Source organism: Vipera ursinii, assembly GCF_947247035.1.
Source record: "Vipera ursinii genome assembly, chromosome: 12".
Lineage (NCBI taxonomy): Eukaryota > Metazoa > Chordata > Lepidosauria > Squamata > Viperidae > Vipera > Vipera ursinii.
The window spans coordinates 8,937,790-8,960,465 of record NC_139525.1 but is presented as its reverse complement, the minus strand read 5'-3'; the positions used below and the strand labels follow the sequence as shown (position 1 = coordinate 8,960,465).

At 50.2% G+C, this 22,676-nt stretch overlaps 1 protein-coding gene across 5 annotated transcripts; it reads left to right on the top strand.

Moving 5' to 3' along the window:
- The first annotated feature begins 620 nt into the window (after positions 1-620).
- Positions 621-22,676, top strand: OCRL (OCRL inositol polyphosphate-5-phosphatase). 5 transcript variants are annotated; one of them, XM_083371980.1, is made up of 23 exons: positions 621-811; positions 2,588-2,658; positions 3,062-3,141; positions 3,587-3,625; positions 7,205-7,315; positions 7,412-7,543; positions 7,885-8,005; positions 8,095-8,265; positions 9,010-9,111; positions 10,883-10,997; positions 11,100-11,216; positions 12,352-12,539; positions 13,519-13,630; positions 14,589-14,698; positions 14,978-15,113; positions 15,287-15,397; positions 15,788-15,953; positions 16,096-16,331; positions 18,758-18,871; positions 19,659-19,743; positions 20,606-20,733; positions 21,646-21,757; positions 21,840-22,676. In XM_083371980.1, exons 1-23 carry the CDS (start codon positions 767-769, stop codon positions 21,962-21,964), a joined length of 2,727 nt encoding a protein of 908 aa, XP_083228106.1. In that variant the 5' UTR covers positions 621-766; the 3' UTR covers positions 21,965-22,676. The 5 variants fall into 5 exon arrangements, with proteins under 5 accessions (XP_083228106.1, XP_083228107.1, XP_083228105.1 ...); XM_083371981.1 differs by having other exon boundaries at positions 622-811; positions 7,412-7,504; positions 18,755-18,871; XM_083371979.1 differs by having other exon boundaries at positions 622-811; positions 18,755-18,871.

The window sequence follows — 22,676 nt, the reverse complement described above, 5'->3', positions numbered from 1 at the left end:
CTGAGGAATTCTGGGAGTTGAAGCCCACAAGTCATAAAAGGGCCAAGTTTGAAGACCCCTGGATTAATCCCTTTCTGTTCATGTATTCAAGACGGGCAGTGAATATTTACATGTTACTTATACGTCAGGGTGTAAGTCCATACATACGTTGTACGTAGTATGCTTTAAATATGCGTTACGTGTGTGTACGCTTTGAGAGGAAGCAACTAAATTTCATTTTTAATGTGTGCCATTGTGCCCACAGGGGGGGGAAAAAACGACAATAAAGGTTATCTAATCTAATCTTTTTTTTTTTTACACTTTTATGCCATGGGGAGGGGGAAAAAACACCTTATAAATATAAATCCAAAGGAAACAGTTTTACTCCGCTGCCAGGCTCTCCGCAAGCCCTTGCACCCGAATTCCCATGCCTCCCCTTGCACTACAAACCCCATGCCTTCAGCCACCCCCACCACCCCGGCTTCTGCTGCACCCCCTTTGGAACGGCGAGCAAACAGCTGCCGAATCGCCGCTCCTCTCGGGCGGCCGCGCCCTTCGCCCAGCAGAGGGCGCTGCGCGACGTGCGCGTCGGCCGGAAGCGGCGACGCTCCGCCCGCCCTCCGGCCCTGCGCTCGTCTGCTCCCTTCCTCCCTTCCTCCTGCGGCTCTGCGCGTCGCCGAAGGTCGCCGCCGAGTCGGGAGCGCGCGCGGTGGGGAGGGGGGGAGGGCAGCAGCGCGGCCCCCCCGGGAACGAGCATTTCCCCCCCCCGCGGGGCTCGGCCGCCTCCATGGACCCTCTGGCGCCCCCCGCCCCCGGGAAGAGGAGCCTCGCCGTATCCTTAGCCCAGCTGGGGGGTGGGGTGGGGGGTGGGGGGGTCAGCAATGGGGCTGGGGGCGTCTGTGGGGCTGGGGAGCCGCAGGGGCTCTGTCCTGCTCCGGGGGGGGCAGCTGAAGGGGGACCCCCTCCTTAAAGTCGATCCCTCTTGGCTTTGGAGCCCCCCCCCCATTCAAAGCAAGGGGGTCGGGGCACGGGGAGGGGGGCGGGTGGCAGGGCTGCTGTCCTTCCAGCACCCCAGAAATGAGGGGTCTTCAGGGCCAGGGAGGTGGTGGGAGTGGCCCGGCTGGCTTCCTCCCCAAGGACTTCCTCCTGGAGCCCCTGGACGGCTGGGCAGAGGCGCTCTTGGCCAGGCCAGCTTCCTTGGGTCATCTGGGGTGGCGGGTCCAGGAAGGACCTGCCAGCATCCAAACCCCTCCTCTCTTGGTTGTAAGGATGGGGTTAGGAGGCCGGGGAGCCTTCCCAGACCCTGGTTTGCTTGCGGAGGAGGAGGAGGAGGCGCCGGGGTGCCTGCAAAGCTTCCCCAGGTTCCTGTTGTTGTCCTTCCAGCAGGCTAATTGAGATGCCGAATGTGCGCCTCCTTCTCGCTGCTGCTGATCCCGGAATGGGGGTGGGGGTGGGAATGCTTGCGGTGGATGGCAACGCATCCAGGGTCTTAAGAACTTGAGGTTTTCAGGCCAGTTTCCTGCTTTTAAAGCGTCCTGGAGTACAAGATTGGGTATGGAATCAGAGGGCTATCTAATCATGCCGGGGGTCTGTTCAATGTATAGATAGATAGATGTTTATCACCATCTGGACCTTTAGATCTCTAGAAAATAACGTGTATCGCTTCCAAGGAAATTCTAGGATTTTTCTGATCCTCCGGCTCCTTTATTTGTTGTCTTTCTTGTACTTTCGACAGCCCTTCTAGTCTGTTTATATTTGTCGGTCTGTCTGTCTATCTGTCTATCTTTGTCTTCACTTTCTTGTACTTTCGACAGCCCTTCTAGTCTGTTTATATTTGTCGGTCTGTCTGTCTATCTGTCTATCTTTGTCTTCACTTTCTTGTACTTTCAACAGCCCTTCTAGTCTGTTTTTGTCTATGTCTGTCTGTCTATCTACCTACCTACCTGTCCTCTACCATCTTTTTTTTTCTAGTCCATTTTCTCACAATCAGGATCCCAAAATATGTGAGCAGCAGAACAGATCTCCGCATTCAGCAGTTTCACATCTCTATTCTCAGTTGCCGCAGGCATTCAGTAGAGAAAGCCCCTTTTTTCCCTGCAGGTAAATGAGATTCTTGGAAACATCGGGCTGGGATTGCTGTTGGAAAATGAGCTGGATTTATTACAGGAAAAAAAAGGTTCTTCTGCTAGTATATTAGTGCACAGCGAGTCTTAATTTAAAGCATAGAAGTCAGAAACAAACGTGTTCGGTTCCCCCATAACCACACTGCTTTCAGAATTGATGGTGGTGCCGTGTTTTTCAACCACTCGCTGGTCATTCCTTGCTAGAGTATATAGAACAATTTTTTTTTTCAACCAGGTCAAATCTTTTGGCTCACACCTCTCTCTCCCTCCCTTTTTTGTGAAATGTTCCTTAAGGAGCTTGCAGAGAAAGAGAGAATCTGGCCTGGTGAAGCTCTGAAGTTTATCCTCTTTCGGAGATTTACTAAGATGGAGAGAGAGTGGAACAGGATACTGAGACAGTGGTGGTTGGAAATTGCAGGCCTTTGAGGAAAAACTATCCTTCCTTGCATTTGCCTCTTCCTTTTTCCTTAGCTGGTCTCTTTCAGGGTGTGGAGGTGAACGCAGGTCGACAGATGCCTTGCGAGTTGAGCCTGGTCCAACGTGGCGGAGAATACGAGTAAGTCACCAATGAAGTGTGAACATTTCTGTCGCCACTGCTTACAAATCTGTACACAGATCGTTGCACTTGCAGCCTAAGGCAGCATTTCCAAACTTGGCAACTTTAAGATGTGTGGACTTCAATTCCCAGAATTCCGCAGCCAGCATATAGCCCCCATTTACACTACAGAAAATCATTGTGTGGTCTTTTGAGTTTGGACAAATGCTGTAATGCCATTTCCATTTGTGTGTGTGTGTGTGTGTGTGTGTGAGAGAGAGAGAGAGAGAGAGAGAGAGAATCCTCCCATATGTAGCATTTTTGCCTGGAAGGGCAAAACAAAAAAATTTTTGCCTCTTCCCTCAGTTTCCTTCCTGTGCCTCTAAGTTATCACATTTGTGGTTGTTGTTTTTTTTAATTGCAGGCTGGTTATAAGCTCCCGGGGGACAGACCCCCTTACTCAAGAGCACATTCCAATCAACGCCCATTTTAAATGTGTACAAGGTATTCAAAGTCTGCTTTCTTTCTGGTTTGATGACTCACTTTTTCCTTCAAGCCAGGAAAGGTTAGTGTCAAAATCAAAACCACAAACAGAATCTGGATCTTAGCAACCAGAGATGCCATTTAGGAGCTTAGCGCAACCATAAATCCTGTGGCAATGAAAACATAACTGGGAGTCCCCTTGCTTGATTAAAGAGCTGATAGCCCTAATGTTTTCATAAGGTAAACTGACTTCCTAGCACATATAAAACACAATCGAGCGCTTTGCTTTTGCAAACCAGGATTGAAAGAGCACCACTTGACGGTCTGCCGTCAGATTTTCTATCAAGCTGGTCCCCAACCCCTTGACTTCTCTCCTTAGTTAGCCCAAGTGAAAGATTCCTGTGATATCTATGCATTTTGCAGTTTTCTGATTCTTGCTTTGTTTGGGTTTTTTTTCTCTTTCCAGAGGCTGAAGAAACTTTGCTGATTGACATAGCCACAAACTGTGAGTCTTCTTTCCACAGAAACGGTGTCAGAAATAGTCTTATCTGAGGGCTGACATGTTGTCTTTCCCACTTGACTCACTGTCCTCTGCTCCTCTCTCTTTTCTGCCTTCTGGAAAGATGGCCGGGGCTGGAATATTCAGCCATTGTTCTATTACTCTGGTACTTCACAGAAAACCAAAAAGTACTGTATAAAATTCAGCAAGGATGGGGTGAAAGCAGGAAGCAGCTGTCCAGCGTGATTACGTAGATATCTTTGTTTGCTTTCAGTCAGGGAGAGGATTAAGGGAGGGTGCCAATATTTTTCTGAAAGAGGTATTCCAGAACGCAGCCCCTAGCATCACACGCCTACATGAGGTCAGAACGCGGGGGTTTCAAAAATCTTTCAGAAAGTTCGGAGTGATGGAATCGGTAAAGGGTACACGCAAGGGTGACGGTAGAACAGAGGTGGAAAACACTAAGAGAGGCTGACAAATCTATTTTCCTTTTTCCCAAAAAAATAAATGTTGACCTTCAGGAGACTCAACGATGGGACATTGATGCCAGGGGGGCAGTTCCAAACAAGTTTGAAGTGGGTGGGTGGGCGGACAATGTTTATGCATAGTTTTGGTTTGGGGGGCAGGAGAGTCCAAGTAAGCTTTAATCCAAGTTTGCGTACCTCATTCTCTTGCACTTTCCCTCTTGCTAAAAGGAAAGTAAATTGCTCTGCTGAAATAAGCATTTTTCAGGCAACTTCAGCAATGCAATTTTGGGCATCTCGGGAGATAGAAGAGTGATTTGGGCACACGGATTGCCTTCTCCTATTTAGAGAGAGATGAAAGAATGAACAGGATGAAATTTAACTGGCTTTCTTACCTCAGTAGCTTCTCAGCTTTATTCTTTGTAACGGCCTGCCAGTCACTTTGGTATAGTAGGAACCAGGAGACTGTGAGTTCTAGTCCCATCTGAGGCGTGAAAGGTGGCTGGTGAATTTGGGCCAGTCACCAGGGGGGCTGTGAGTTCTAGTCCTGTCTTAGGCATGAAAGCCAGTTGGCTGGCTCTGGGCCAATCATCAGGTGGCTGTGAGTTCTAGTCCTGTCCTAGACATGAAAGCCAGCTAGGTGATTTTGGGCAGTCAACTGTCTCTCAGCCCAACTCACCTCAAGAGAGTTATTGGGAAAAATAGGCGGAGGAAAGAGTATTAAGTACGCCTGGTGCCTTGAGTTATTTAGAAAGACCATAAAGGCAGAATCAAAATAAAATCTGAAAACTGGGCTTGCTTCTGAAGATTCCTGCAGGTGTCAACTTGGAATTCCAAAGACACATCTACCTGGGCAGCTTAACCAACCCCCAATACAGTCCTGCTCTCTTCAGCTAGTGATGCTCCAAACTCTTGCATGATCTGCAGAAGGGCCGACCCATCGGAGGAAAGAGAGTCTGCATTTCTGTCTTCTCAAAAGGCAGTTCTCCTCCTTTCTGTTACCAAGGAAGAAGCGAAGCCGCTGGGTTTGGTTTTGTTCTGGTTTTATTTTAACCTTGGAGTGGAGAAGGGCAGGCCGTGAAGCTTGATGTCTGTTTTTTAAAGCATATATTGCAGATAACATCCTCTGTTTTAGTTTGCCTGCCTTTGCAAGTATCTTTGGCTCAGGCGTCGGTATGGCGGAAACTGTGATAAAATGGCAAATTCTGGCAGGGGTGGAGATTGATGTCTTATCTCGCTCTTTCTAAAGCTGAGGAGTTTTGAAATTGTCCCCCCTTTCCCTTTAAAGCCCGGGTGTAAAAAGGGCATCCTATGGATCACACCAGGGGAGGGGGGAAGGGGATTTTGAGAATTTAAGGATCAAAATGGGGCCTCAAGCCTTGCAGAACTCATTTTGCTGCCTGAGGAAGGAAAAAAAAACCTCAAAGGAAGAGTTTAAGGTCACCAACCTTTAGAGAAGCATTTGAGCCAATGCAGGTTGCATATTTTTGTTTGAAAGGATCGTCTTAGCCTACAAGCAGCTAGGAGGAAAAGACAACAGATTAAAGCTAGTTGTTCTCCAGACCTGTTTGACACATAACGTTTCCTTGTGCATCAGGAGCTAACCTCATTTGACTTTCTTAAGCAGCCTTTGGATGATTTGATGCAGAAAATCTCCTTTTATTCCCCCCTCCCCCTCGTCTTCTTTTTTTTTTAATCATTCTTTGGAATTAGTCATGAAGCAAATGTAACTGCTGCCGAAGGTCATGTGTATATTATGGTACATTGACTTAATAAAGATGACAGTTAAATGAACATGCAGCCCTTCTGCTTATCTCTTAGCAGCCTGGAAGGAAGGCAAGCTATTAAACCCTGGTTCAAAGAGTATGTTGATTTATTGAAAAGCTGATAGCCATAGTTCCTGGACTGTACTGATTGAGAAGGTAAAGCAAGTTTGAGATTTTGCTGGTTAAATTCAGACTATGAACTTAGGCAAAAGGATCGTTTCATTCTTGACCAGAAATTGTTTGATCTTCCTTCTTTCCTTCCCTCCCTCCCTCCATTTGGTTTTTCATTAGATTTGTATCTCCTATTCCTTCAATTTCTCAAAACCACAGAGTACTTTCTAGACTGGGTGGTTTGAAAGACAGTGACTGGGCTAACCTAATAACACTCTCAGCTTTTACTTTCTACGGCTAAAGGTGCAACTGCATGCCTGCTCTCAGTCCAATGCCTTAATGGCTGTGCTGTGATTCAGCGACTTATTTATATCCAACCATTATTTCTATAACAACTCAAGACAACACACACACCACACGCTCCTCCATCCTCCTCTTTTTCCCCACAACAGCCCAGTCAGGTTTGTTGAGCTGAGAGACAGTGGCTGGCCCGAAATCACCCAGCCGCTGGCTTTTATACCGAAAGTTAGGACAGGAATCCATCGTCCCCTGGTGATTGTCCCAAAGTCACCCGGCTGGTTTTTCATGCCTGAGGTGGAACTACATCTCTCAAGTCTCCTGTTTTCTAGCCTGGTGCCTTTACCACTATTGCCTTTGAGAAGCTGAGTCCCTCGTGGGTATCTTTGAGTCTTTTCACTCACGTAGGCCAGCCGTGTGCACTTATCTACCCCCAAACGTGCCTTAATTCAGATGCTCTTGTTCCATTAAGGTTCTTCCACCACCCACAGCTTTTTTGTAACGAGAGTTAGACATCCTTTATTATAAGAACGTCGCTTTCTTCTTTCCTTTAGCATAATGTACTACATGTGCTTGGGTTTCCAGCTCATGCAGTTTAGGTGCAGCGGGCTCAAAATCTAAACAGGGTACAGTGCCATATTTCTCTCCCACCCCCCACCCCCCCGCCGCAGTAATGCGTTTTCCAGAGTAGGATGTCCTCTCCTTGGTTGTTTGTTCTGATCTTCAGAGCAGCCCCAATCTCAAAGCCAGTCCGATTTTCAGCAGAGCTGGTGCTTCCAATAATTGCCGTTGCCTTTTCCTTTCCCTTCGCGCTCTTTTAATAATTCCCCCCCCCTCCCCGTTCTACCCTTTTAAAGCAAATTGCGGTCGGCTACGTCCGTTCTTGGACTTATTGGCGTCGACGCCTGTTTCCTGAACATGTGCTTTTCTTGTCTTCTGCTTCCAAGCTGGTTGCAAGATCCGCGTCCAGGGAGACCACACCGCAGAGCGTCTGTTTGAGATACCGGACGAGGAGCAATGCTTGGAGTTCCTTGCTGAGGTGCTAAGGCTTCAGAAAGGTGTGATTGTTCCGCTCCTTGTGATGTCATTAATGAAAACTTGAGTTGGCGATGAGCAGGGCTGGCGGTGACACAGGTGCCTTTTTTTTCTTCCAGCCTCGACAAAAACACTTTTCCCCGAATGTGTGGACCATGCCTCCTGGCACCAAGTGAAAGGCCTCTCGGGGCCTGTGGATCCTCTTCCCGCAGGTAACGGCCTACCTGTCTCGCGCACCTCACCCTGTGCAGGTTCGTTTAGCAAAGACTTGGAATACCGAAACCCCTCTTGCTTCCTGAAGAGGTGGGCCTCTCCCCTGGAAGTCCTCTAGATGTCTTGAGAGTCAACTCCCAGAATCCCCCAGTTATCGAGGGACACGCTGAGAATTCTGGGAGTGGAAGCTGAGGTTGGAAAAATCTGGGCTCCATCCAGAAGGAAGTGATCAGGTGGCCATGGTGCTGGGGGCGGTGGCGGTGGGGGAATAGGAAGCCGCCACCTTCAAACTCTAGTTAGCCTTATTTCTTCTGTTCTGCTCTTGGACCTTCCTGGAAGATTCCTGAAGGCTGATTTGAAAGCTTCTCCTTGTCTTCAGGCCTTCTGGGGTTCGAGGATAATTTCAGCGCCATAAGTCTGGAGAAGAAGAGGAACTTGCAGAACCAGCAGATGAGTGCCCGCCGAGAGCCCCCACCCCCACCCCAGCCTCCCAGCCGGTTGTAAGTCGTCTCAGAGAGGGTGGAGGTGGGGGGGGCGTCCCGGGATCCGTTGCACAGGCCGGCTGGACTCCATGCCTCGTTTCCTTTAGATATCCCCGCGAGAAGGAGAGCGTCAGCAGGGACCCACCCAAAGGCGGCAGCAACACGATGCGCACGTTCTTCACACCGTCCCACCACACGCAATCCGGTCAAAGGGAAGGGCTCATCAAGCACTTTGTCCTTAAGCGAGAGAAGGAATACGTCAACATCCACAACTTCAGGTGAGGGCTGGGCATCAACACCCTCCAGGGGGCTTTTCAGCACTGCTGGTCCATTTCGAAGGAAAGATGGACGGCGGGAGCAGGATTCACACACACACACACACACACACACACACACACACACACACACACACACACCACCTATAAGAAGCTTGATTCCTAGACCTGGAGTCTTTTGCAGAGGGGAATACAGGTGGTCCTCGACTCAGTGACCACAATTGAGCCTGACATTTCTGTTGTTAAGCGGGACCTTTCTCAAGTGACTTTTGCCCCATTTTACGCCCTGCCTTGCCACGGTTGTTAAGTGAGCCATGGTTGTTTAGCAGCACCGTTGTCAGGTGAAATCAGCCTTCCCCGTGGAAGGTCGGAAGGTCGCAAAAGGGGACGACACGTCCGCGGGACACGGCGACGGTCATAAGTATGAACCAGCCTCTGAATTTTGATCACCTGATCGTGGGGAGGCTGCGAAGGGGGCAACTGCGAAAAATGGTCCCGAGTCCCTTTTTTTTTTCCAGCGCCGTTGTAACTTTGGAACGGTCACTCAGTGAGCTGTTGCAAGTCAAGGAATGACTTGTCCTTTTGGGTTGTGAGAGACCGGAAGTGGCAGCTTCCCCTTTGTGTTGCTACCGATTAGGCCTCCATTTTAGCTTTTGAGGCAGCCTCTTTCCGTTGCTGGGGTGATATTCTCTGACCTCCAGGGACGTCTCCTGCCTCGGCCACTCAGCTTCCTTCTGTCTGTTGCAGGTTTTTTATAGGGACGTGGAATGTCAATGGACAATCGCCGGACGGTGGTCTGGAGCCTTGGCTGATCTCGGACCCGGAGCCCCCAGACGTCTACTGCATCGGGTGAGATCCCAGAGATCCCAGGCCTTCGCTAAGGCCGCTTTGGCCTCCCGTTTGCCACCGCGCTGGTTCTGCTTCCGATTGTGTGTTGTTGTTTTTTAACGGAGACTTGTATTCACTCCAGTTCTGTTCATAGCAATCGTTGGCTTTAAATTTGGCACAGTGAGGCAAATCATCCCCAGGATTTTGTCCTAGCATTCTTAAAACGATAACCCTTGGTGGAGCAGTGGGCTAATGCCTCCTTAAGTAACACCAGCTGCCTGCAATTAGTGCAGGTTCGAATCCCACCAGGCTCAAGGTTGACTCAGCCTTCCAACCTTCCCAGGTAGGTAAAATGAGGACCCAGATTATTGGGGGCAATTAAGCTGACTTTGTAATAATGCCGCTTGGGGGCCCCCGAAAGCCCTAATAAGCAGGCATATACATAGAATGAAGGCTACTGCTAAGCACATTGATTTGTGCTTTAGATTGTAAGCCTCCCTGAGTCTTCGGAGAAGGGCGGGATATAAATGGGATTAAAAAAACGGAAGCAAAGGGCCGGGAAGGGTCCACTTACCTCCAGGAGGGGAGGGGAGGGGAGGCAAAGGGGAAGGATAGCCGTAAGCAGCTTTGTGAATATTAAGTACGTTGTCTTGAGGATGGCTGGATGAATGGACGGATAGGCAGCCCTGGACTAGTCCCTGACTGCAGTAAGGATTCTTCTTGAAAAACAGTAGCAACAGCACCAGCTAGCTTTGGAAGTGACTGCGTCGGTAGCACACAGCAAGAGCACTTAGCCTTCCGTACCGCTTCACAGTGCTTTACAGCCCCATCTAAGCGGTTTACAGAGTCAGCCTCTCGCCCCCAACAATCTCGGAAGGATGGAAAGGCTGAGCCAACCTTGAGCCGGTCAGGATCGAGCTGCTGGTGGTCGGCAGAGTTATGGAAGGGAAGGAAGGAATGAAAGGAAGGAAGGAAGGAAGGAAGGAAGGAAGGAGAGGGGGAAGGAGGAAGATGAGGGAGGGTGAAAGGGAGGAAAGAAGCAGAGATGAGGGAGGGTGGGAGACAAGGGAGGAAGAGTGAAAGGGTGGAAGAAAGGAGAGACGGAAGGAAGGAAGGAAGGAAGGAAGGAAGGAAGGAAGGAAGGAAGGAAGGAAAAAAAGGGAAGGGAGGGAGGGCAGAATGGAAGGAAGGAATAAAAGGAAGGGAGGAAGGAAGGAGAGGGGGAAGGAGGAAGATGAGGGAGGGTGAAAGGGAGGAAAGAAGCAGAGATGAGGGAGGGAGGGAGGGTGGGAGACAAGGGAGGAAGAGTGAAAGGGTGGAAGAAAGGAGAGACGGAAGGAAGGAAGGAAGGAAGGAAGGAAGGAAGGAAAAAAAGGGAAGGGAGGGAGGGCAGAATGGAAGGAAGGAATAAAAGGAAGGGAGGAAGGACAGGCACTAGCAATAGCACTTAGAGCTATACAACACTTCACAGTGTTTGACAGCCCTCTAAGCAGATTACAGGGTCAGCCTCTTTCCCCCCCAACAATCTGGGTCTTCATTTTACCAACCTCGGAAGGATGGAAAGGCTGAGCCAGCCTTGAGCCGCTCAGGATCGAGCTGCTGGCAGTGGGAACGAAGAGTTAGCCTGCCGTACTGCATTCTTGCCACCGCTCCAGCTTCAAGCGGAGGAGGGCTGACGATTGAGCCGACTGTCGGCTTGCTGAGGCCACGCTCATCAGAGGCTGCTCTCTCTCTCTCTCTCTCTCTCTCTCTCTCTCTCTCTCTTTCTCTCTCTCTCTCTCTCTCTCTCCAGGTTCCAGGAGCTGGACCTGAGCACGGAAGCCTTCTTCTACTTCGACTCAAACAAAGAGCAAGAGTGGCTGATGGCTGTGGAGAAGGCCTTGCACCATAAAGCCAAGTACAGGAAAGTAAGTCCAGTCCCTTCACCCCGTTGCAGCAAGCTGGGCGGCTGCTAGATCAGGGCTGGTCTTGAGAGCAAAACAGCCATTTTAGGACCTCCAACCTTGCAGGTGCAGCTCATCCGTCTGGTTGGCATGATGCTGCTGGTCTTCGCCAGGAAGGAGCAGGTCGACTTCATCAAGGACGTGGTGGCAGAGACGGTTGGCACCGGGATCATGGGCAAGATGGTGAGTGGGCAGCTGACCTTGGGCTCCGCTGGGTTGTCTCCTCCTCCTCCTCCTCTTCCTCACCACCACCTCCAACCCACGCTTTCTTTTTTATTAACTTTTTTTCCTTACGATTCAGTGATACCTTATTCAACAACGTGTTGCCTGAGTTTTATCATTGACTAATGCAAATTTAGGGACGCGGAGGCTCAGTGGGTTGGGACGCTGAGCTTGTCGATCAGAAGGTCGGCAGTTTGGCGGGTCAAATCCCAAGTGCCACGTAACAGAGTGAGTGCCTGTTACTCATCCCAGCTTCTGCCAACCTAGCAGTTCGAAAGCACGTAAAAATGCAAGTAGAAAAATAGGGACCACTCCGGTGGCAAGGTTACAGCGTTCCGTGCGCCTTTGGCGTCTAGTCATGCCAGATTCTGCCAGCCTAGCAGTTTGAAAGCACGTAAAAATGCAAGCGCTGGCTCTTCGGCTTTGAAACGGAGATGAGCACCGGCCCCTAGAGTCGGAAACAACTAGCACACATGTGCGGGGGAACCTTTACCTTTACCTTAACGCAAATTTAATTCCTGATCCTTTATTCCTTTCTCCAGCCATTGATAAAACCAGTGCCAAGTCCGATAGCATCCTGTTTCTTCTTTTTTCTTTCAACCTCGTAGTAAGTCTGTCCATTTCCGCACATTCTAGTATGTTTTTTTAAAAAAAATTATTTCTTCCTCTGGTGGTGTTTCCTCGTTTTTCCAATATTGTGCGAATGTGATTCTTGCCGCTGTTATCACGTTTAAAGTCAAATATCTACTTGTGTTTAATCAATCTTTTCTGGCATAATACCTAATTTAAAAAAAATGTTCAGGTTTAAAATCTACATGTTTTCCTGACATCTTTCCTAGCCAACTGTGTATTTTTTTTCCCCACAGTACCTCTTTGCTTTAACACATGTCCCACCATACATGATAATACGTACCCGACTTACGTTTACATTTTTGCAACTTCCGTCTGGCACATTTTTAAACATTTTTGCCAGCCTTGCGGGTGGCAAGTGCCATTTTACAGAAATTTTCTTTACAAGAAGCTGCCGTGGTCAGTTTATGATTTCTCTTCTTTCTTTTCGACGCTTCCTTCTTCCCTCCCTTCCCTGCTTGGGCAGGGCAACAAGGGCGGTGTGGCCGTCAGGTTCGTCTTCCACAATACCAGCTTCTGCATCGTCAACTCCCACCTGGCTGCCCATGTGGAGAACTTCGAGCAGCGCAATCAAGACTACAAGGACATCTGTGCCCGCATGAACTTTCAGGTTCCTGACCAGAGTCTGCCACAGCTGACCATCATGAAACACGAGTGCGTCCGAAGGGTGGGACGCGGGTGGCGTGGAGAGCAGCTCAGCGGGGCCGCATTACTCATTCAGGGAAAGCAGAAAGTGACACGTTGGGCTCAGTGAAATAAACAGTCATTGACCTCCGAGCCATCGAGAAAGAATTCACGGCCACAGAAAGATATTTTTAAGTTGGGTCGTATCTGTGGCATGCTTAAATAAACTAAAGAGTAAGCTTTTTTTAGATTAGATACTAGAATACGTGATACAAAATCTGTTTTTGTTGGGGTTTCCCCCCCCCCCCTTTCTCATTCTGATGAGCACAGTTTGGAGAAATGAATGGACTCTTGTCTTTCTCATTGCTTGGCTGAGGTTTCAAGCAGAGCCCCTTTGGCCAAGAATCCCTACTTGGGACGGGGCAGTAAGGGAAGCCGTAATAAAACCATGCTATTAGTGCTAATAAACAACAGTAATTACATCCTAATTTATTTTCCGAGTTTCACTGCCGGGCCATTCTCAGTGGGACAGATCAGAAGGTATAGTTCTAAAAAAGAATTGAATAAGACGTCCAAACAATATAGTAAGGGAGTGCGGGTTCGTAGACAGTCTTGTAGAATTCAGAGAGGAGATTCGGAAGAAATCGTGTCACGATGTGCATCGGAGGAACTTTGCCAGAAAAGGCTATATTTCCAAACGCCAAGGCGTCAGTGCCATAAAAAGACGTTTTTGCGTGCTCACGATGCTCATGTTCTGACTCGGGTAGCAGAAAGTATCCATCATGGAAGATAACGTTATCAGTGAGTTTGGGCCGGTAGTTTTGCAGATCTTCTGGTCCAAAACCACAAAGAGTCTTAAAAGATTCTTGGAAAAGAGATCAGGAGCCCTTGTCGTGTTACCACCCTGTTTGTCATCCTCTTCTAGAGCTTTCCAGATAATAGCACAACTGTTCTTCTCCGTGCTGAGCCAGTGGTAACCAGTTCTCTGCTCTTTCCTGTATCCCTTCAGTGTCGTCATTTGGCTGGGAGATCTGAACTACAGGCTTTGCCTCCCGGACGCTAGCGATGTAAAAAGTCTAATCGTTAAAAATGAGCTTCAGAAACTGCTCACGTTTGACCAGGTGAGAGGGGAAGGTAGCCGGTGTGTGTGTGTGTGTGTGTGTGTGTGTGTGTGTGTGTGTAATTCCCTGGAGGTTTTGTTTTGTTTTTAAGTTGAAATGTCTGTTCCCTCCTCCTGAATAGGCTTCCTCCCCTGCGAGACGGGCTTAGGCCTTCTTCCTCCAGTGGTGTAATAATTAACGATTTGCGAACATGGGATGGTTGCGCCGCCTGTAACTCGTTTACCTAATTTTGTCATTGCGTTTAGTATAAAGGTTTGGATTACGTTCGTCGAACTCCAGCTTGCTGTGGCTGTTTGGAAGCTTAAGCTTCCTTTCACGGTTTCATGGCCAGCAGCTGTCCCGGCATGCCTAGGCCACCAACTAGCTTGCTTTTAATGTTCCCGTTCCAAGAGGTGCGAGAGAAATAGGAGGCACGGTGTGCTTTTTACACTCGGGAAAGATGGCTCACCTTTAAAATCGTGCGGCGGGCAGCCGAAGACTTTCACTAGCCTCTCCCAAATGTCAGTAGTGGACAGTTCGGATGTCTGTGCAGAGTCTTAGTCATCCAAGTCACGGTTGTCCCAAAAAGTGCCTTTTCAAGAGGCAGCTGGAGTTTTTTAGCTTTTATTTCCCCCCTCCCTTTGAAAAACGTTTCCCTTCTCATCTAAGAAGCTTCTCCAAAACGAAAACAGAAGCTTCTTGGGTGAGAAGTGAAACGTCTTCAATGAAAACCAGCCCCCCCCCCCAAAAAAAAACATCCTGTTTGCCTCTCGGAAAAAGCACCTTTGGGATAGGCCAAGGGTAGGCAACTTATGACTCATGGACTTCAACTCCCAGAATTCCTGAGTCAGCTCTGCTGACTCAGGAATTCTGGGAGTTGAAGTCCACGAGTCATAAAAGAGCCGATGTTGCCTACCCCTGGGATAGGCAGGCAGTCTGGCTGACGTCAGCTCGACCGGGTGTCACCTTTCGTTTGCAGCTGAATATTCAGCGTACCCAAAAAGCAGCTTTTGCCGATTTCACCGAAGGCGAAATCAAGTTCATCCCCACCTACAAATACGACTCTAAAACAGATCGCTGGGATTCCAGGTAAGGATCTTTCCCCTCACCCCACCCCCAAACACCCCGATAGTTAAATCAGCACCTTCCACCCACCCGAATGGACTAGTCTGCCTAGGACTCAACAGTCCTATCCCCCCCCCAAAAAAAGGGGTGGAGAGGATGGATCCCATACAGAAGGATGCATCTCGTGAATTGAAGTTTTGGCCCAGAGATCCTAGGGGCGGGTTGGTGGTGGTGGTGTGGTAATGTGGTGAGCATCCCGTAGGCTTCCAGCATATCCCTAATACCGATCCTATCTCCTTCCAGTGGAAAATGTCGTGTGCCAGCTTGGTGTGACCGGATTCTCTGGCGGGGCGGCAACATCAACCAGCTCCAATACCGCAGCCACATGGAGCTGAAAACCAGCGACCACAAGCCCGTCAGCTCCGTCTTCCTCATAGGGGTAATCCCGTCCCGTTTCTGACACTCTTGAAGCCGGTTTGGATTTTAGGTGGTCAAGCCGCTGGTTCCACTGGGGAATCTCTAGAAGTTGTCCAGATTTCGGTCAAGTAAGGTATCTCTCCGCTCATTTTAAAGAGTCCTTTCTTCAAATACGCGATCTGGTTTTTCCCAAAGGTGAAAGTTGTAGATGACAGACGGTACCGGAAAGTATTTGAGGACATTGTTCGGAAGATGGACAGGATGGAAAACGACTTCCTTCCGTCGGTGGAGCTGAGCAGGAGAGAGGTAAGAGACGGGGTGTGGTGGGGGGGAAATCCTTCCTTCCTCAAGGGGGAAAGTTCTTCAACCGTGGGAAACCCATCTTGGCTGTCTGCCAGATGTATTGGACTTCCAACTCCCGTAAAACCTCTTAACCCGCACGGGAATTGATTCCCACACATCTGCAGGGCAAATGGGCAACATCTGCCCCAAAGTGAACCTGCCCCAGAAAGACCCAGGTTCTTCAGAAGGAGTGGTGGTGTGATCCACCGATCCTTCTTGTGAAAACCTAAAAGTAGAAGCCAATTCTGGTGTTGGGAGCAGGTTCCCTTTTCTGCTGAAAAATATTCAGGGTTGTGTTTTTGTTTTTCTCCTCCTCCTCCTCCTCCTCCTCCTCCTCCTCCTTTGTGCCCACAGTTCTCTTTTGAGAATGTAAAGTTTCGGCAACTTCAGAAGGAGAAATTCCAGATCACAAACAATGGTCAAGTCCCCTGCCACTTCTCCTTTATCCCCAAGCTCAATGACACGCAGTACTGCAAACCGTGGCTTCGTGCTGAACCCTGCGAAGGATATTTGGAGCCGAGTGAGTTTGGAGAAACACGTTGAAATCCTATTCCCCACCCCCCGCCCTCCATGCCTCTTCGTGGTAGGGAGATGAAGAGCTGAGTCCACCTTAAAAGATTCAGCCTTGAAGCTTTGGTGGTCTTCTCCCATCCCCACCCCAGACGAGACGGTGGACATCTCCTTGGACGTCTACGTCAGCAAGGACTCGGTGACCCTCCTCAATTCCGGGGAGGACAAGATCGAGGAGATCCTGGTCCTTCACCTCGACCGGGGCAAGGATTACTTCCTCACCATCAGCGGCAACTACCTGGTTAGCTGCTTTGGCACCTCCCTGGAAGCCCTGTGCCGGATGAGGCAACCCATCCGTGAAGTCCCCGTCACAAAGCTCATCGATCTGGTAGGAATCCGAGGGGGGCCTCCTGGGATTCGGACGGTAGCTGAGCTCATGGCGCCTCTGACTTCCTCGCTTGCCTGCTTGAGCCTCCTTGGCCCTCTCCATCCCCGCCAGCGCCGCCGAGGGACTCTGGCCCTCCCAATCGGCATCTGCAGCTTTGCGCCGGCTTTTCCTGTGCGCTGTCCAAATCCTGCCCTGCTCTCAGCCGGTTCCTCTTCACCGAATCAGCAGATCTTCTGTTCCCATCTGCCCTTTAACCCAAGCTTCCCTTCATGCATTTGCTTTTATCGCCTGCATTTCCCACACCATCTGGCTTCTGACTTCCCCGTGGATGGTGGCTCCTTTCTCTGCTTTGGACTCGTGCCAGTAACACATTTTTGTGTCTTTTCTTTCGCCTCTTGCCTCCTCCATGCGCTCACAGGGAGACGACGGCTGCCTAGAAAAGGTAAAGGGCCGGGAGGCGCCCCTGATTTTTCTTGGTAGCCGGGGGGGTGGGGGGGGGGAAACAGACTGACACGGAACTGAAGGGGCACCGAGCGGAGAGAAATGCAAAATTTTTCACTTGGGTGTGTGTGTGTGTGTGTGTGTGTGTGTGTGTTTGTGAAGCAGTCTGAATCGGGCTTAATTATGGGATGGGGAATGCACAGCTTGGTGGCGGCGTCTACGAAGGAGGTTGGAATCGTACCTGTGGTCCTTGACTTACAGCCACGATGGAGCCCACAACTTCTGTTGGCTCGGCGAGACATTTGTTAATTGACCTTTGCCCCATTTTACGGCCTCTCTCGCCACGGCGGGTTTCCCCGTCGACTTTGCTCGTCAGAAGCTCTCCGAAGGGGATGGCGTGACCCCAGGACACGGCAACCGTCATAAATACGAGCCAGTTGCCAAGCGTCCGGATTCTGATCACGCGACCCCGGAGATGCTGCAGCGGTCGTAACTGTGAACAACAACACTGATCAGTCACTTTTTTCCAGTGCCGTTGTAACTTGAAACGGTTACCAAATGAACTGCTGTAAGTCGAGGACTGCCTGTAACAGATGCCCAAGGGATCTAGTAACGCAGATCCTAAAAGGGATCTGTGTTAGTGGTGTGATGGGGATGTTTTTTAAAAGGACAGTTTTAAACTGTTAATCAGAATTAATAGCTTGCAGACCACAGAAAATATTTTTATTTATTTTTATTTTATTTTAATTCCTTTTATATCCCGCCCTTCTCCGAAGACTCAGGGCGGCTTACAAGCTTAGCAGTAGCCTTCATTCTATGTATATGCCTGCTTATTAGGGCTTTCACACACACCCCAAGGCTCTAGCAACTCTTACTGTGGTTTGATCTCACCTTGATTTCTAAGTCCAGTCCTGGATTTTCAGAAGAATGCAGATAATCTGGAACCAAATGAAAGAAGTGCAGCAAAGATGATTCGTGGCTGGAAAGGGGAGATGGTGGTGCCTGGCCACCTTAATCCATAACTGTTTCTTAAGGTCAGAGGCCCTACAGCATACAGCGATGCTAGCTGTGAAGCCCAACGAGGTAGAAGGTTGATGGCCATCTGCAAAGGATGCTTGGTTGAGAAGACCTCTGGATTTTCATGGCCCCAAACGTTCCTTCCAATTCAGCGGCTCGAGGCAGGACAACTTCCTTGATCGCGCTCTGCCTGGAAAAAGGGGTGTAATCAGGGATTTGATTACTGATGGGACTAATGAAGAATCGGCTATGATCAATGGCAACCAGCAGAAGCAAAGTCGGGCTCCTGCATTGCCCGTCCTTGCTGTCATAACTCTTTGCCGAAATTCCTATCCTCGAAGGCAAAATGCCGGCGGTTGCCAGAATAGGCAAACGGATGTCTCTCTCGCTCTCTTTTCTTTTTTTCCCCTTCTGCTGTAGCCGTAGCCACGCTTGCCATCTCGCTCAGGAGCCAGGCTGGCGTTTGTAAAAAAGAACCAGAGACGCTTTCCTGGAGTCCAAAGCCCGTTCAGACGAATCAAAAAAACCAAACGAAGGAACTCTCCTTGCTTATGGTTGAAAGTGCCGGGGCAGCCGCTGAACAATCTTTGTTCGGAACCCATCCGAAATTTTTTTATTATTTTTTTTTACCCCTCTTCCGATCCACTGCGGTTCCTTCCTTTCAGGCCTTCGGCTTTAGCAGGCCAATTTCAGATGGGAGAAGTTGCTACTGAAAAATAGAGCGATTTCGCCCTCCCATCTTCTGCCGTTCCACTGAGAGGTTATAATCAGCCCAGCGTAGAACTGTGAAGAAAATGTAGATGTTGCAGTAGGGGAGGTCGGACTTATATGTTCTCTCAGGTGCTACAAAGCAAAAGATACAGCCAATTGATCTTCCAGTGTGTATGTGTGTCGGGGGGAACATAAAATACGCCCTTCCAAGCGTTCGGAGGTTCTGATGCCAAATCCCTTCGGTTTCCGCTCAGGAGAAGTCTCTTCTGAAGATGGTGCCTCAGGATGAAGACTCTAGCGACCGACCTTTGCAGATACCCAAGGAGATCTGGCTCTTGGTGGACCACCTCTTCAAGAATGCCTGTCATCAGGTCTGCTTCAGGGACCATCTAAGGCAGGGGTGTCAAACTCAATTTCATAGAGGGCCGCATCAGCATTGCGGTTGCCCTCAGGGGGCCGGGTGGGTGTGGCCAGGGTGGGCGTGGCCTACTGGGTGGGCGTGGCTAGAGTGCGTATGGCCTACTGGGTGGGCGTGGCCAGCTCTACATCGTTCGAATCAAGGGTGCCTATGGGGGCCTGGGCAGGAGTGGGACAGATCTGGGGGTCTCTGGCAGAAGGAGGGTCTCTGGGCCAGGGCCGAGGCAGTGGGGGCCGTTCCCTCACTGTTTCCAGGATGGCTTTGCGGTCCACATGAAACCACTTCGCGGGCCGGATCTGGCACCCAGGCCTTGTGTTTGACATGTCTGATCTAAGGCCTGGTTGTTGTTGTTTTTTTTGGGGGGGGGGTTGTTTTCCTCCAAACTTGGCAACTTTTTAAGACTTGTGAGCTTCAGCTCCCAGAATGCCTGGCTGGCTGGCGGGGGAATTCTGGGACGTCCACAAGTCTTAAAAAGTTGCCAAGTTTGGAGAGCCACCTGGCTTTACGCATCATCACGGTTGGCTTTGACGAATTGGCAGTAAGAACTCTGGCCGTTTCTTTCATAGGGTTAGCGGTTAGCTTTGCCCCTGGCAACTAAGCCCCTGCTGTGGGGTTTACGAACCGCAGCGCTTAGAATTAATTACCTAGCGCGTTAAAAGCAAAGGCAAGCAAGCCTGCGTGACGTCCTAGCGTGTTTCCCGAGTCCAACGTGAGTGTTACGCGGGGCTTGTCTCCGGCAGGAGGATCTGTTCCAGACCCCCGGCATGCAAGAGGAACTGCAGGATATTATTGAGTGCCTGGACACCAGTATCCCGGAATCCATCCGTATCCTTTTCCTGCCCAAGGGGACCAAACAGCTCGACTGGCCTGGACTCTGCTTTTTCTCGGTCCGATGCTTCCAAGTCTCCTCCGTTGGGGTGCAGGTAGTCCTTGAGTTAGGACCGTAATGGTGCCTGCATATCGTGGCTTTACGTTGCAGCAGCCGTAAAAACGGGCCAGCGGCCCCGATGGATCTGATGTCATTTGTTGCAGTGATCGTTAAGCAAACGCCACTCTTTGCAGGCGGGAGCAATGCGATCCATTAAGGCAGCCCGTTTTCCCTCGTGGGGGGTGGGGGTGGTTTTGCAGAAAGCCAGAAGGAAAGTGCTGTTTTTCACCGCAAGTCCTCATAAAACGTGGCCCCAGGACACTGCGAAGCACTATAAAGGCAGGCCCAGTTGCCGAGTGTCCCAAAATACAGTCAGATGACCGGGGAGGGGGGAGGGGATTTGGGGGAGCTTTGGACCAGGCCATTTTTAAATTCTGATTGTTTAATTGGGCAATTATTTTATCTTTTTTTAACTTTTGTATTTCTATTTATATGCCCTGTTCACAGCCCTGAGTCCTTCGGGAGAAGGGCGATATAAAAATCCAATAATAATAATAATAATAATAATAATAATAATAAATCCTCCTTTTTCAAAGTAGGCCGTAACTTCAAAGGGTCTCCAAGGGAGCGTTGGGAAGCCGAGGTCTACTTGCTCCCCCAAGCCTGTGAGTTAGGTTCTAGGCTGAGCTTACCTGGTGAAACGGGAGGAGGAAGCAGTGGGGGGGGGAACGAAGGAGGGAGGGAGGGCTCTGCACCTGCTGGGGAGGAGGAGTCAAAGTGGTGGCAGACCCCCTTCTTCCTTGACCGGGGGACCCTCAGCTGGCAGCAACCACTCCGTGGCTGAAGCTCTGCTCATCTTCCTCGAGGCCCTGCCCGAGCCCGTCATCTGCTACGAACTCTACCAGCGCTGCCTCGACTGCTCCCAGGACAGCCGCCTCTGCCGGCAGGTAGGACCCCCAAGCGGTTAATAATATAATAATAATAAGTTGGAAGGGACCTTGGAGGTCATCTAGTCCAACCCCCTGCTCAGGCAGGAAACCCTATACCATTTCAGACAAATGGCTGTCCAGTCTCTTCTTACAAACTTCCAGTGTTGGAGCATTCACCGCTTCTGGAGGCGGGTAGTTCCACTGGTTAATTGTTCTCACTGTCAGGAAGTTTCTCCTTAGTTCCAGGTTGCTTTTCTGTTTGGTTAGCTTCCTTCCGTTGCTTCTTGTCCTGCTTTCAGGTGCTTTGGAGAATAGCTTGACTCCCTCTTCTTTGGGGCAGCCCTTTGTGGCAGTTGCTCCTCTTGAATTCATCCTGGTCACGTTTCCCACTTTCCACAGTTGAGGGACCGGGTTTTGCCTCCTACTGGCATCGGTGTCTCCAGCGAGGCCAACCCTTTCCCCGGAGGAGTAGGTCATGGCCAGCAGTTCCTTTTGCCTTTTTCACTCTCCTCCTTCCACCCATCCAGGAGGCAGTGTGACTGTCTGCACATGGACGGTCCACGTCCCAGCGTGGACCGTCCATGTGCAGACAGTCACACTGCCTCCTGGGTGGGGCAAGCGGAGAGCCCGTATCGAGGGTCAGTACCGTCGGCGTCTCGCCAGCAAAGGTGCTGTGGTCATAATTCTGACTCCTTCCTTTATAAGCGCCCTGGGGGCGCAGTGGTTAAAAGGCAGCATTGCAGGCTGACTCACTGCCCACTGCCAGGAGTTTAATCCTGACCGGCTCGAGTTTGACTCGGGATTCCATCCTTCTGAGGTTGGTAAAATGAGGACCCAGATTGTTGGGGGCGATAGGCTGACTCTGTAAACCACTTAGAGAGGGCTGCAAAGCGGTATATAAGTCTAAGTGCTACTGCTCTTGCTTTGCAGGTCATTTGTCAGTTGCCACGCTCACACCGGAATGTCTTCCGCTACGTGATGGCCTTCCTGCGAGAACTTCTGAAATACTCGGAGAGCAACAACGTCAGTGCCAACATGCTAGGTGAGAACCAACCAGGTGGCCTGGTGCCTCTCCCCTCTCCTCCTTCCCCTTGTATCTCACCCAAACGTTTGCTTCCTCCCAGCCACCCTCTTTGCCAGCCTCCTCCTGCGGCCTCCACCCAACCTGGTGTCCAAGCAGACTTTGCAAGATCGCCAGCGAGCCAACGGCTTCATCCTGGGCTTCCTGCTGGGAGCAGATGACTACTAAGGACCTGGCGTGCATGCTCTGAGCCAGCCGAGTGGCAAAGGAGGAGAAGAGAGGAGGGCCCAGGCTTTTGGGCTCTGGGACCGTTATTACGGGGATAAGATGCTTCCCAACACCGCTTGAGACTCCCTGTTCTTAAGTTTCATCTGTGCCGGTCGCTGGTTGCAGAAAAAGGGGGTTCTGGCCAGTTAGCAGGCAGCCCGTTTGCTGATCTTGGCCGGCACGTGGTAACCGCTCCGTCCACTCCCTGTCTAGTACTGTATTTCCTCACCTTTCATTCCACCGGTCTAATCCTCTAGGTAGAGACGGGTTCTCCATTGGGAAGGCAGCCACAGCCCATCTATCCCTTAGCCTGCTTTGTACAATTCAGTTGCCTGTTCCCATCTGTGGCCCTTGCTCGCAGGCCAGCGGGTCTCCCACTGCAGTGCCACTTGTACTTCACAAAACACCGCACACTGCCAAAGCAGAAGTGGGAGGGGGGTGGTGGTGGAAAGGCCGGGGCAGCAGATGCCTGCTTTCAAGCGAGGTCCAGGTTTTTGGTTTCCCCTCCTTTGCACTTCTGCATTTTTGTCTTTCCAGTTTTCTGTTTCAGGGTTTCTGTACTTTGTGCATATTCACTCTTTTTCTTTCTCTCTCTCTCTCTCTCTCTCTCTCTTTTTTAACTGTATAATTTATTGGGAAAGTTGTTTCAAAATAAATCTGCATTGTGCGAAAA